The sequence below is a fragment of the Heterocephalus glaber genome, unplaced genomic scaffold (genome assembly GCF_053883595.1).
Source record: "Heterocephalus glaber isolate CG9 unplaced genomic scaffold, H.glaber_assembly_v1.0 deba00000738, whole genome shotgun sequence".
Classification (NCBI taxonomy): Eukaryota; Metazoa; Chordata; class Mammalia; order Rodentia; family Bathyergidae; genus Heterocephalus; species Heterocephalus glaber.
The window spans coordinates 1,439,141-1,454,310 of record NW_028258161.1 but is presented as its reverse complement, the minus strand read 5'-3'; the positions used below and the strand labels follow the sequence as shown (position 1 = coordinate 1,454,310).

Genomic DNA, 15,170 nt, shown 5'->3' with positions numbered 1-15,170 from the left:
CTCCTCCGCCATTCCTCTGAGTCCCCACAAACCCCAAGGTGGCCAGAGAGATGGCAGAGGAAAGAATATCAACCCACTTCTCTCAACACTTTGTCCTACTGCGGTCCGGTCCGGACTCGGTGAAGAAGAGGTGTGTTGAAGAGGGGCTGGCCTCAGATTGAGGAGGTGGTCTCAACAGCAAGCCTGCTCCTCCTCCTCCAGGGATTCCTGGGCAGGGAGATGAGGCAGGAAGTTGCCAGGGCAGGGGAGGCCTGAGGATCTCCTGCCAGCCAGGACAGAGAATGCAGGGAAGGAGGAATGATGACCAGGACCTAGGAGCCTGGGATTCTAGCTCCACCCTTTATACCTGGCAAAGTTGCATGTACTAAGCTAATACCTGGGCAGGCATAATAGTCTTGGGTGTTACCTCCCATCTTTCCTCATGCCGCTTTCCTTATTCCTCGTGTACTTCACAGACCGGAATTTCAAGGCCCTTATTTCTCAAAACAGCTATGGTTCCTTTTTACCTCTCAAACTAAATCCATCCTCCCAGCCAGGTCACTGAGCCTCTAAGCTCTGCCACTGCCCACCCCTCAGCCTTATCTACAATCTGTCTACCAGGCACAATTACTCCACAATACCTTGGCTTCCTTGTGGCCTTTGCTTTTAAAGCCTTTTCCAGCTATGGCCCATCTAAAGCCCACCCATTTTTGAAAGTGAGTGGACCCAGATCAAATGCCAGTTCCTTCGGGAAGGCCTCTGATCTCAGCACTGTGTGACATGTCCTTCCTAAACCATCCCAGCTAATTTTAATCTAGTGGCCACTTCTTTGAGGCAGTGTCGGCAGCCCCTTCCTTTCTGTATCTTCATGGTGTTCTGAATGAACAAATGAGTAAACCAGTTTATGGCTCAATGTCCCTATATGAAAAATAGAAAGACATCTTGGGGTTATAGTGAGCATAAAAATAATTGATTAACACTGAGCAAGCTTTCTGTAGATGGTAGCAATATAGCAATCACTCTGTAGTTGCTACAGGCCAGGAGTGGTAGAGCTGGTCCTGCTGGAGATTGGCATGGGAAGGGAAAGATGGGCAAAGTCCTTTTATTTTTGGTACTGGGGATTGAACTTGGATCCTTGGGTCTGCACAGCAGGTGGCGAAACCACTGAGCTAAATCCCCAGTACCAAAGTCCTTTTTGTATATTTTTTGGGGGGAGTCGGGGTCTTGCTAAGTTGCCCAGGCTGGCCTTGAACTCCTGAACCTCCTGCCTCAACCTCCCATGTGCTGGGGTTTCAAGTATGTGCCATTATGCCTGACTGCAAAACTCTCTTGAGGTGACTGTGGTCTCCTCCTTATTCCCATGACTTTTCTTCCATCTAAGGATTGGGGCAGAGCCATGGTCAGTTAGAGGTTCCTCTGCCCTCACGACTTCCATTTTATGAGGCGGATCCAAAAGTTTATTTCTACTTTTTTGAGGCATCTGGGAAAATCTGTCACCCAGAATTCATCCTGTCAGAATTGACATGGCACTAGTGCTTCTGAACCATGTCAGTGTGTTAGTGCCCCTTGGCAAGCTGGAAGGAATGCCAACGCCAGAGCCTTCTTCAGGTACCCTGAGCCAGTGTCCCAAGGCGTGGGCCCAGGCAGCAGTTCCCCAGGTTCCCAGATGTGCGCCCCGGTTGAGAAGCACTGGACTACACCAGACCAGAGCAAACTACAGGGCAGAAGTTCCAGATGTCTTGTTTGCTCCTTTTGTCAAGGGGGAGGGCCGTTCACCCACCACATGTATTTTCAGCCATTATACAAATTAATCTTTAAAAAGTCCTGATGACTTTGCTTTCAAAGCAGGGTGCTGATGGCTGTATCTTTCCTTTTTGTATCCCTCGCAGCATTTAACCCAGAGCCTCTGTCCACCTGCTTTGCTCAATAAATATTTGCTTAGTGAATTGAAAAGCCAGTGAATTTAGAAGGAAGCTAACTCAGGTTCTGTTGTAGTTTATGTTTTATTGATCATTGCTTCTGTCCTAAAGTCCTTGAATAGTGAAGAAAATGTTACCTTTGGTTCACTTTGAGAATTACAGTCAATGCAGTTAGGCAGAACCATTCAAAGTTCAGAGGAAGCCAGTGGACCTCCCTTCAACCCTTGGATATTTTTCAGGTGTCTCTCCTAGGTACTCACACACGTCAGACATTCCTCGCCTTCATTTGACCTTGCTTTTAAGTGTTAGTTTTTTGTGCATGCTCTGCTTCCTCAACGAGGTTGTACAGTTTGATGAATGAGAGACATCCTCGTAGGTTTTTTGTTTGTTTTGATTTCTAGTATTGGAGATGGAATCCTTTTGCACTGAGCTATATCCCCAGTCCTCTTTTCATTTTGGGACAGGGTCTCACTAAGGTGCTAAGATCCTCAGGGTGGCCTCTTAGGTTTTATGTCTTCCCGCACAGCACTCAGGATGATGCTCTAAGACCCATGGGCACTCAGAAGTCTTTCTGACTCGGTGACTGCCTTGTACTCGTTTTCTCGGGTGAATATAAAACACTGGGCCATAGCTCCTCAGTCACCTCCCCAATGGCACTGGGAGGCATGGGGATGGGCAGCTAATGCTAACCTGGGGCAAGGGATGCAGACAGGGACAAAGCAAGCTTCACTTGTTCAGCTATCTCCAGCTCCCTGCTACTGCTCAGCCACTGGGAAGATTAAGCTGACACAGTCTCTGGCTCTACAGACTTAACCCTTTCATGGGAAGATAATCTGTTAGTTATAATTAAGTTCAAAAACATAATCTGACAACCAGGTGTGGTGGCATATGCTTGTAATCCCAGCTACTCAGTAAGCCAAGGCAGGAAGATCACAAATTCAAGGCCGACCTGGGCTACATAGAGAGACCCTGTCTTAAAACAAAAACTGCTGGGGATATAGTTTAGTAGAAGACTACCTGCCTAGTATGCACAGACCCCTGGGTGCAACCCCCAGTATGGAAAAAACAAAAATGTGCTTTGGGGCCTTCTACCCAATTTCTGTGCCATTGTATGATTTGGGCCTTCAGGCGAGCATTTTCTGTGGACTCATCGAGCTGACCAAAGATCCTTCTCTTCCATTTCACTCCACATGTCTTCTGGGTGTGCATTTTTATTTGCCTCTGTGTCCTAGAGCCTGGCACGATGCCTGGGATGGTAAACACTGGGGAATGACTATCGATTTGCATTTTTTGCTCCGCACTCTCAGAGGGGGAGTCTCTTGCCCAAAGCCCATCTCCCTTAGAGTGGTACTGAACTGGCAATTGGTAGTTAATTAAAAATTTTAAAATGCACAGCTCACTCTGTCCTAGGTATGCAGCTCAGCATGCACTTTTTTCTCAAAGAAAACATTTGAGTAACACGAGTAAAAGCAGAAAGACTAGTAGGGCTGTGTTGTGATGTAGCTTAGGTTTTAGAAATCTAGATATGCTTTCCTTCCTCTTGTGCATTTTTGCCCTGCCTGGAATTTGCGTCACAGATTGGCAGTTTCAGGTATTCTGGGCTTGGAGATGGCTTCTTGAAGTAGAGCTTCTCTTTTCCCAAGTGCTGTCGGCCCCCGGGTTGGGTTAACTCTGGCTGTGCTTTATTGCGTTTTCTTCTCTTGCAGCTCAATGTGGTCAACAGCGTCAGCAGTTCGGAGGACATCAAGCCTTTACCAGGACTCCCTGGGCTTGGCAACATGAGCTACCCGTCCACCAGTCCTGGGGCCCTGGTTAAACACATCTGTGCCATCTGTGGGGACAGATCCTCAGGTACAAGCAGGAGCAGGTGGTCCTTGCTGGGCCCGGTATTGCAGGGTCCCAGAGAAGGGCTGCTGTATGCTCCTCGGAGCACTTTGTACCCAGTAAAAGGAAAAATGTCCTTCAAGATGGTCCAGCTGGGGCCTCAGCCTGTGAGTTTCTGTCACTGGGTTCCTAGCCAGCACACTTTATACATCTAAAATATCTTCAAGGATTAGATTTATTGCAAATGGTTTCGAATCCCCTCTTTCTGGTTGGCTCCACTTCATGTATCTGGCATAGAGAAGCTGTAGTGATGAACAAATATCTTGCGCTAGATTGTTCTTATTTCTTAAAAATTATTTTTTATAATTATAAAATACCCCAAATAAATAACTACAAAACCATATCCCAATATACAAAATTTGAAAAAACAGAAAAGGACGAAGGAAAAGTAAAAAATTATCCATAATGTCTCCAAGACAGACAAACCCTTTATTATTTTATCATATTTCCTTCACAGATTTCTAGATTTTTAACACATTTTTAGGGGTCCAAATAAGTGTGTTTTCACTGTATTTTACCTACTTCCATCTCCTTCTGTTTTTGCCAGTTTTCTTTCCTGACTTCTTTCGCTTCCTGTCCATCCTTCCTGTTTCCGTTGTCCTTTTTTTTTTTTTTTTTGGTACCAGGGATCGAACTTGGGTCCTTGCGCTTGCACAGCAGGCAGCGAAACCACTGAGCTAAACCCCCGGCCCTCCGTTGTCCTTGAACACATTCAAGTCTCAGATTTGATGATTCGAAGAATGAGATGAGGACAGTTCTTTTCTCTAGCTGTCCATGACTGCTGGCTAAATAGTTCTTCATTCTCTTCTTATCACCAAAGCCACTACAGAATGCTACTCCATTGGAAGTTCTAGGTGCCTGGAACTTATTTAGCTACATGGCTGATATTTGCTTGCTGTGAAAAAGTCATTTCCAAACCACGCAGACTTGGCCATTGCCATCCATAGTGGAATGCTGGCCACAGACTGACAGAGCATTTTCTGTGCCTGGTTACTTTAGTTGGAAGTCTGGGTGGTTCCGTCATATATTGTATTGCAAAGCCATGGAATGACTATGTCACCCGTTGACAGATTGGCTCATGTTTTCAAAGGCAAGCGTTGCAGAGCTGTGAACTTTTGATTCTTTGAGCCCAAGATAAAACCCCATATTTATCACTGCTGTGAATTCATTAAATTAACATGGCCAATGAATCAGACACAGACTGGGTTTTTCTCAGGCGGGGGGTCTGGAGCTACCATTTCATTCTCTGACATGTAAGCTCTGGCATGCAGATATTTACACTTGCTAGTTCTCAGGGATTTCAAATTCATTTTTTTCCATTTAGTTTATTGGTACATTTTAGGTATACAACACAGTTACATTCATCATTGGGATCTTGTACCTTTACATGATGTATCTTAGTTCTTATTTTTTCCCCATTCCCCTGCCCTCCCTTCACCCCCTCCACCCTTCCCTAATTACAAAGACTTTGCTTCCATGTTTTTCCTTTTCTCATATTTTTTTCTTTTCCCTTCTTTCCTTTCCCCTTCCCCAAATTCATTTTTATTATCAACCTAAATAAAACAGATTTATAAAGTCATCTCAGGTCTGTGCCTAGATGATATCACATTTTATTTTTAAGAATCAGATCTAGATATGTTTTGAATGATCTGGTTCTTGATATTTTTCACATTCCACAATTTCAATTAGCAGAGCACAGCTGTGTGTCTTATCGTGCTGAGAAGAACTCTACATAGAAAGTGTTTGGAGGTGGTTCATGAGGCTGTGCGGGTGTGCATGGTGGCCCTCCTGGCACCAAAGAGCCATTCTGCCTGGGGCCACTGCAGGTAATAGTGGCAAGGAAACCTGTAACCCGTTGATCCAGATCAAGTAAAACCACCTGCTCTCACACTTCCCTGTCATATTTCAAGATGGAATACTGAGTTACATTATAAAGATCACGTACCAGTTTATGTCATCAACAGGCAGTAAGAACTTAAAAAATCATAACTCAGGATTCTGTTCATAGTTCATAGAAAAGGATGATAATTCCCAGTGAGTTCCTTCAGACCTCGAGCCTCAGTTTTAGAGAACTGAAATTCTTTACCCACTACATAATATGACGCTTGATTACAAAAATACAGTGAATCTTTAAACTTAAAAAATGTATTACAGTGAAAGACACATCGCCATTAATCTCCCTGAGAATACCACCCTTCTCTTGAAACACACTTATCCCATCATTCTTGCCACTTTCTGAAGCAGTTCTGGAAGTCTTCTTTCATGTTTTGTTGCGCTGTCATGGCTGTCTCACTGTCCTGAATAGATTCGAAGCTTTCACCTGTCCTGATCGCTTTGACTGTAGGGAAGAGCCAGGAGTCACACAGTGTCAGATCTCAGGAGTAAGGCACATGCAGACACACTGTACCGTTTTTACAAGGCTGCCTCTCTGTCGGATGGCACTCAGCAACATCACTCACCGTAGTTTTGGTCACACCTGCTGAGGACACTCACAGAACAGGACTTCCAGAACTGCTCAGTAAGGTTGTTTAGAGAGAAAGGTAGTGTTTTCAGAGGAGTTAATGATGATGTGTCTTTTACTGTAATAAATTTTTAAAATTTACACATCCACCGTGTATGTTGATCACCTCTCATATGTGACAAGTAAACACCTTTTTATTTATTATGAAGACTAAAAGCTTGGATTGAGGCAGGACATCTGTTCAACCCAACCTAAGAGTTGCCATGGTAAAATAAATATAAACAAAGCCTTAGGTCAGGAGTTTGGTAATAATGCTGTCTGGAGTTACAGATGTCGCAGGAAGAGCAAGGGAAGGTGCTTTTACTCTTGTCGGTCCCTGGGATGGAACCTGCGTTCTCCGCTAGTCACCTTCTGCCTCCTGCCCAGGGCCCAGGCGCTGTGCCTGTTTGGGAATGAGGTTCTTCAGGGTGAAAGACCCAAAGCAACACAGAAACAGACCGATGGCATGTTCTTCTCTTGTCACCAGGAAAGCACTATGGGGTGTACAGTTGTGAAGGCTGCAAAGGGTTCTTCAAGAGGACCATAAGGAAAGACCTCATCTACACGTGCCGGGATAATAAAGACTGCCTCATCGACAAGCGCCAGCGCAACCGCTGCCAGTACTGCCGCTACCAGAAGTGCCTCGTCATGGGCATGAAGAGGGAAGGTGAGGCCCTGCCCTGACCCCTGCCATGCATGCTTGCATCTGAGTCACCGTGGGCTACAGGTGCCCAGGATAGGGGTCCGCTGCCCTGGACTGTGGGAGGGAGAGGTTGGCAGTGGGGAGGGGGAATTGAGGTGCCTTTGGGGCTGAGATTTCTTAAGCGAGCATGTTCCTCCTGCGCACCCACCCGACCTCCTGGAGCTGAGTGGTCCCACAGTGGCGCCTCCGCCTTCCTTCAGATACCAAGGGCTCAGTCGGAGGCTTCCTGACCCTTGTGCTCTGCTTGTCTGAGAGAGCATCAGGCTGACCTTCCCCGTGGAGCCAACTTTTCCTCTCTAGTCCTAGGCTCACTCAAGGAAAGCTGCAGGTTTGATTTCATAGCCACGGTCTGCTGTACATCTTTTGATGTTGGTTTATTCCACAGCCTTTGGGGATTCTTGGCATTACTGGGTTTGACAGGCTTTGCCTCCTCATTCAGAGCCTGTCCTTGTGCATTTAAAGGGTTACATCTTTTAATTTATAAGTATAGGTTCATGGACCATTGTAGTGTCAGAGGAAAGCAAATGTGAAAATGCTTTCTGTTCCTTTAAAAGATGGAAAAGTCATTTTGTTAAGCAACACAGATAAATTGCAGTGGGCCATTAATTAGCTCTCAGACTTGAGCTAACGTGACGTCTGTAGAGGTGACTCTTAATGGAGGAGAGGAGCGAAGTCCACCCTTCTCTTGAAGTAGGAGCAGGAGTTGAGTCCCAGACAGTCCTTGGTCCTCGGGCTTGAGGTCTCTTTCTGTGAGGAGTGGGAGGCTGACAGAAGGAACTGAAGGAGGGGAAGATCCTCGGGCCCGGGGAACAGGTCAAGAGAGGAGGCCACCGGGCCCTTTTCACAAAGCAGGGCCCATCCAGAGGGGCGCGGTGCTTTCCAAGGTCCCCAGGTAGCTAGGAGAGGACACCGGGTCTCCCGTCCCCTGGCAGCCCCCCTGCCCTGCCAGGTGGGAGGGAATGACCAGAGTCCCCGGGCTGACCGAGCCATCTGCTCCTCAAAGTCTTCCCTCCCTTTCTCAGAAGCTCAGACCAAAAGCCTAGACCTCCTTGAGTTACGCACACCACTCGTAGTGGGCGATGGGGTCTCCTCTTGCCCTCAAAATGTATCCAGACTCTTGCCCTGTCTCACTATCTTTTGCCACCTCCCTAATCCTAATCCTAGGAGGCCTCCCTGCTTCCATCCTCATCTTTCCATGGTCTCTTCTGCATGCAGCAGCCCGAGTGAGGCTTTGAACAGGGATGCTCAGGCCACTCGTCCACACAGATCCTTCAGCGCTTCCCTTCTCCAGAAGAAAACAAAAGGCAGAGTCTTTGTTATGATTTCAAGGCTGTCTGTGGTCTGGATCTGTCCTCAGACTTCGCAGGGGTGCTTCCACCTCAGGCCCTTTGCACTTGCTGTTCTGGCTGCTAGGATGATTTCTTCTTGGGTGTCTGCATGGCTCACTTCAACTCTCCCATGGGATCTTTTATGGAACAGTCACCTTCTCATTAAGCCTTGCCTGGCTGTGCTCCCTAAAATCCTATGCATCACCCCAGCCCTTCCTTGTCTCTTTCCCACCGCATTCATCACCGCCTAACACACTTAAGGCGTCCTGTCTACTCTGTCTCCATGAAGACAGGGGTTCTGGCGGCTGTTTATGTTTTTCTTCACTGTTGTATCACTGTAAAGTGACCAGAACTTTATAGCCATGCAGTTGTTGAATGAATACGCTGTTCTGAAAGCAGGAGTTTTAGAAAGGTAGGCGCTCCTAAAAATGACTCTTTGCTGGGCATGGGGGCACACACCTGCAATCCCAGCACCCAAGTTTGAGTCCAGCCTGGATAACGGAGTGATTTAGTGAGACCCTGTCTCAAAATAAAACACGGCTGAGGATGTAGCTCAGTGGGAAGGCCCTGAGTTTAATTCCCAGTCCTGCAAAAAACAACAGCAAAAAACTAAACAAACCCTTTTCGTTTATTCACTGAGTGTTGATTAAGTACCTGCTCTGCGTTCATGTCATACCTGCCATAGCAGAAGGACCAGTGGTCTCATACACCAAGCATGTGATATAAAACACCTGCTGGTGGAGACTTCTTCCCCCCATCTGGACAGAATGATATTCCACGTAGCTTTCTTACCACGCCTGCCAGGACAGGAGATTGACGACCACAAAGTGATGTGTTCCCCCACCAACAAGCAAGCAGTAGATGCAGGGATTGTAATTTTCTTCCCAATGCAGATGAAATACATTTCAGAGGGATTTGGAAAAATAACAGTTTTCATTAAGCACAGATACTAAATTAAAGGAAGGCAAATGGCTCCACTCAGAGAAGTTGTCATTTCTATTTCTTCACTGTTAATCTAATTCATTTCTCAAAACTCAAGCTGAGTATCCCCAGCTCAATAAGATCAGAGCAGACAGCGGGTCAAACGATGGAAAGTGTGGTTCTTTCTTTTATAAACAACTAAAACCGGGCCATGTGAGTTGTTAAGAGACCAGGCATGTAAACCTGTTATTGTTCTGACACTTTAGTAGGAAATTGGGCCTAAATTTTGTTCCTATGTTTTAAAGCAATGTGGCAAAACAGAGGTAATTAAACACTGAGTAGTGAAAACTAGGAGAAGGGAAGGGATGTTTGAAAAATGTTCTATAGGAGTCGGCACCATTGATCTGGACAAAGAGAAGTCGAAGAACTGACTCAGTTCCTCATCTTACTCCATGAGTAGCGACTTTCGGAAGCCCCTGGACAGCCTTTCTTTCTCCCCATCATTTCTGTTCTGGATTTGTAGCCCATGGGCTCAGTTTGGACACCTTCTTGTGCACAGAAATAGTAAAATTCTGGCATGTGTAACCGAGAGAGACTATGGAATCTTCCCAGAGAGAAAGAGGCAGGACTGAGGTGGACTCAGAACTCGCCCACCTGACCCTTTTAGGACACGGAATGTTAAAGCTGGAGTGGCCTTTGCTCTTCTGCGCGGCAGCATAACCATTTCCAGAAAGAGGAAACAGAGGTGCAGAGAGGTAGGGGTTCTACCAAAGCTTCCACAGCAAGATGACAGAGTTTGGGCAGGACTGGGACCCTCTGACTCCCAGGCCACCTCAGGAATTCTGGGGAAGCTATTTCCATGACTTCTGGTCTAACATGTAGAGAATGGACTATTTTTTTTTATTGGCATTTATTAATTTTTACAAAGTATTGGGTTTCAATGTGGTGTTTTCTTATGTGCATATAACATATTTTGATCATATCCACCCCCCCATTACCTTCCCTTCCATCCCTCTTTCCCCCAGTCTAATAATAATAGTCTCCCTCCTACTTTCATGGCATACTGGGGAGAACATGAAACACTTGTTTTTCTGAGTCTGACTTTTTTCACTTAACATAATCCCCAGTTTTATCCATTTTCCTGCAAATGACATAATTTCACTCTTCTTTATGGCTGAATAATATTCTGCGTCTGAGGCCATTTGTAGGCAGCCCTGGCCTCCTTGTGTACCCTGGGTTGTCTTTATGAGTGCAGCCAGCCCAGTGCCCAGGAGGCAGGGCAGAGGTTTAGAGATGGGCTCCAGAGGTAGAGGGTCTGGGTCTGAAGGGCAGCACTGTCACTTCTTAGGTCTTGACTGCAGAGGGCTACCTGGCTTCTCCGTGGCTCATGGTACCCCAGAGGGTCACTGTGAAGATTAAATGAAACATAAGCTCTATGAAATATCGAGCATTATTCTTAGATCATCCAGTGTCCCAAAAGTGCCCTGATGTACATGGTAGCCACAGCTCAGAATGTCTGCCTCCAGTAAGAGACAGAAGGCTATGCAATTATGACAGTAAGATTTATAGGACAAAAAGGAAAACTGAGTGGCACATGGTCACTCCATTTAAATCAGAATTAGAATCTGATTCCCTGAAGGCATGGTTATTTTCTTTGAAGCTTATTTACCTAGAGTGTTACAATCTGTGGAAGAAACTGAGGATCACAAGAGAGACTTCATTTAGTTTGTTTCCCCCATATTTTAAAATCAAACCAACAGGGCCCAGGGATTTAGCTCAGTGGTTCCGCCGCCTGGCCTGCAAGCGCAAGGACCTGAGTTCGATCCCTGGTACCAAAAAAAAAAGTCAAACCAATAGAAACCATTAACTCACTTCTCTAAAAAATGAATACAAGAAGTTTTCAACTTCAGCCAATAAATCTAACTATGAGAACAATACATATTATAGTTCCTATAGATTGTTACTGAATAAAGATGGACAGAGAACAGAAATGAAGGAGAAGAAAAGAGACAGAAGGAGAAACAAGGAAAGGGAAGAGGATGGAGATGAAGAGAACTAGAGACCAGCCTGGGGGTGGGAGGGAGAAATAAATATCTTATTGAACATTTTACAGTTGTCACATTAATCTTCACAAAGCCATTTCATTTATTAAAAAAAAATCATGTATTATCCCTGTTCCACAGTTAGGGAAACTGAGGCGTAATAGCCCTACCAGTATGTCCAAGGTCATTTAGCAGGCAAATGGTAGCTACATCTTGGGAAAGATTTCTCTGCTTTCAAGATACATGGTTTTTTGCTCTTCTCCTGTCTTTCCTCTCTGTTCTCTCTCTTCAGTTTCCATTTTTTCAACCCCTGCTTGGTTACCTCTTCCCTTTCTGCCTTTCTCCTTCCTCCCTGCACTTCTCCGATCACCGAATACCGCTGTCACCTGGAGGCTTTGCTTCTCCTCCAGGCTTCAGACTCTAAGTAGTGTTTTTCAGTCGCATCCATCTCTGACTGACCTTGAGGGCTCAACGACATCACTTATGTGGCCAACTCAGTGTCGACACCCCAGTTTCAGCTCATCCCACGGCCTTGTGTGGCTCGTTGCCGCCTCGGAGCGTGGGAGGCACTTCTGCAGGTGGAGCGCAGGCAGGAAGGCAGAGTTCAGACAGCAAGAAGCGGCTGGCAGCAGAGGCTGCTACCCTGAGGGTCTGGTTAGTCACCTGCTCACAGTGGAATTTGCTCCATTCTTGGGAGGTAAACCTGTGTTCTAATCTGGAATTCTACTTATTGCTGCTGGGAATAAGATGGAAACCACAGCCTAATCTAGAAGATGGAAACTAAGCCCACAGAGACGATTCTCTTGCTGAAGGGGACAGGACTGGGAAGAGGGGGCCCTGCCTTCCATCCCCATTGTGCAGACCCAGTGGAGTCAGAGGGCTGACGAGAACCTTGATAACAACCCAAGCTTGGGGAACACGGAGATGCTTCCAGCCTACACCTTTGCCTATGTGCCTTCCCCCACCCTTAAAATCAGCCACCGATTCTGAGATGTCATCGAGGAGGCGACACCCCTCCACCCCTTCACTTACTAAATCCCCACAGCAGCTCCCTCAAGATCCTCCCTGACAAGTCAGATCCCGTGCTGCCGTGTTCAGGCTGGTGCACACGAGGGCAGAGTTAATGGGCCGTGAATGCCAAGGATGAAGCGCAGGGACTGACAGGGCGTTTGTAAAGCAGCGCACTTGCAGCTTAACCATTGCTGCTTCACGCTTTAGCAGGGCAGCGGGTAGAGAAAGGGGGTGGGACACCCAGTGGGTGCGAGAAGGGGTGGCTCCCTGAAAGAGGGGGTAGAATAGGGTGTTTAAAGTTTAAAATGCAAATGTATTGTGGCCTTCATAGTGCATTGTTAAGAGTAAGGGACTAAGGAGCCCCCATTCTGGGCAGGCATAAGTACATAGCATTGCTTTCCTTGGTTCTTTGGTCAACGTGACAATCTCCCTGGTTCAGTACTTCAATGATCCCCATTTTACACACGAGGAAAATGAGGCTTAGGGAGGTAACTAAGTTTCCCGCACATGTCCTGGGCATGATGTAATCTCTGCATGTCCGCTGCATGTCAGCTGTGCAAGAAGAAAGGCAGAGGAGCCGGGAACGAGCCGAGAGTGAGGCCAAAGGTGCCAGCAGTGGCCACGAAGACATGCCCGTGGAGAGGATTCTAGAAGCAGAACTCGCTGTTGAACCAAAGACAGAATCCTATGGTGACATGAACATGGAGAACTCGGTACGTGGGCTATCATTTACGTCAGGCTCATTTCTTGGGTCTGTCTGGGGGTGGAGGAGGGAATCGCAGAGTGCCAGGACCTGTCCCTCATGGGACTTTGTTCCTTTTCAGACAAACGACCCTGTCACCAACATATGCCACGCTGCTGACAAGCAGCTTTTTACCCTTGTTGAATGGGCCAAGCGCATCCCCCACTTCTCGGATCTCACCTTGGAGGACCAGGTCATTCTGCTCCGGGCAGGTAAAACATACGGCGTTTCTGTTTTTCTTGGGGCACTCACTTTGGCTGCCCTTCTGAAACTACTCTTGGGATCCTAAAATAAGTAACTGGTTGGAGTTGCAGCTTGTGTAGGCTGTGTGGCAGGTAGACACAAAGGTGCTGTTTTTTTTTGTTTGTTTTTCAGTTCTGGGGACTGGACCCAGGGCCTTGTCACTGAGCTATGATCCCCTCCCACCCCTACTTAAAAAAATGTTTTTTGAGACATTGCTAAGTTTCTGAGGCCAGGTTGGTATTTGGGATCCTCCTGCCTCAGCCTCCCAAGTAGCTGAGATTCCAGGTCTGCACCAGCACACCTGGAAGGTTGCTCTTTTTTATGTATTTGTAGACTTGTAAATTTGGATAGCCCTCCTAAAAACTCTTCATTCTCAAATGAAACATTGTTAATGAAAGAGAGGGACTCTTTTCCCATGCAAATATTGTAGTGGTTTTATAGTTAGCATTTAATTTTCAAGGAGTCTTAAATCACTTTTATTGAGGATAATTGGATGCAGTGCTTCATTATTGTAATGGAATTAGTAAATGGAGATATTTCCATTTCACAGGTAAGACCAGAAAGCCAACACTAGGCAGTTTCAACTCTCTTCCCGGTTAAGATTCCATGCATTGCATTCTCTCTCACCTCCCATTTCTGGGGCACTGGGCACTCTTGACATCTGCCACATCTGCTTTTGTCACAGGGAAATTTCATGAAGACTGTTTCTTGCTTTGGGAGCCAATCTACTCATGTATCCCCGGTAGATAATGAGCCATCGGTGGGTGTCCACTGAGAGCTACGTACTGTGCTGGCTGTTGCTAGATAATGCCAAAGAAATAAAGCAGGTTGTCAGGTCCTGGGGGGCAGAGGCTTCAAGGTCTGTTCACTTCACCCACCACGCCAGCTCACATAGTGACTGTTATCTAGTGAAGCTTCAAGTCACGTTTGTTGAGTGATTTACAAAAGAGCCCTGTCTCCCAGGTGTCATTCTGGGCTGGATGGGCAAGACCATGGGAGGATGTGCAGAGCCACAAAGTCGGAAGACCTCACTTTTATCCTTCACTTCCTCACTAGCGGTGTCATTTTGAACTGGACCTGAACCTCCCTAGAGTTCCAGTTCTGCTTTTAGTCCGCGGGACAATAATGCATGCACAGGACTCTTCTCCGTGAAGCAAGAACACTGCTGGCTTCCCCTCATGGTCTCCCTTTGTCCTTGCAGGGTGGAATGAGCTGCTGATCGCCTCTTTCTCGCACCGCTCTGTTTCCGTGCAGGATGGCATCCTTCTGGCCACAGGCCTGCACGTGCACCGGAGCAGCGCCCACAGTGCTGGTGTGGGCTCCATCTTTGACAGGTGCTTCCAGTATTTCTGTGCATGTGCGTGCGTGCGTGTGTATGCCCATGGATGTACACACAGGAGTGTATATATACATGCATTTATGTGTGTGCATGTGCCTTATGGGTAGTGCCAAGGCGTAGGACAGGCAGCCCAAACACGTGCACGTGGCTACGTAGAGACCATAAAACATGAAAACATGAACCTTGGGAATGAGTTTCGGAGTAAAAGCAAGGGTGAGATTATGGTACAGCGGAACTGACCAGAGTCCCACTGAGTTCCTGGGCAGACGGAAGAACCTGTTCTCCCTGTGGGTTTCCAGAGAACTAGTAAAGACACAGGGAGGGTGAACTGCTTATCCCAGGGACAGGGGATCTGCTGAGAAGGCCAGACAGGGAGGGCTGAGGTTCCCAGTGGACTTTGTAGAAACTCTGGGGAAGGGAAAGGCCTGTTGCATACGCAGACCCATCTCCGCCAGACAGTGATACTCTGTCAGGGATTCGGTGCCTAATGGTGCTGCAGGAAAATGGGCAGATTAAGGAGATGGGGTGAGAGATGATGGACTGGTAAAGAGGAGAGCCA

The 15,170-nt window shown here is 46.8% G+C and overlaps 1 protein-coding gene across 5 annotated transcripts in view; it reads left to right on the top strand.

The window, feature by feature from the left end:
- The window catches only part of Rxrg (retinoid X receptor gamma), a 246,360-nt gene that overhangs the window by 211,084 nt on the left and 20,106 nt on the right, over window positions 1–15,170 (top strand). For 4 of the 5 annotated variants that reach the window (XR_002389496.2, XM_021244725.2, XM_004865183.4 and 1 more), the window contains 5 exons: window positions 3,605–3,749; window positions 6,770–6,949; window positions 12,840–13,000; window positions 13,112–13,241; window positions 14,474–14,606. Coding sequence is in view for 4 of the 5 variants with exons in the window: in XM_021244725.2 (XP_021100384.1) it covers window positions 3,605–3,749; window positions 6,770–6,949; window positions 12,840–13,000; window positions 13,112–13,241; window positions 14,474–14,606 (749 nt within the window). In the remaining variant the exon portion in view is untranslated. Of the gene's footprint in view, window positions 1–3,604; window positions 3,750–6,769; window positions 6,950–12,839; window positions 13,242–14,473; window positions 14,607–15,170 lie in introns of all 5 variants that reach the window. The other variant, XM_087206824.1, reaches the window with a different exon arrangement.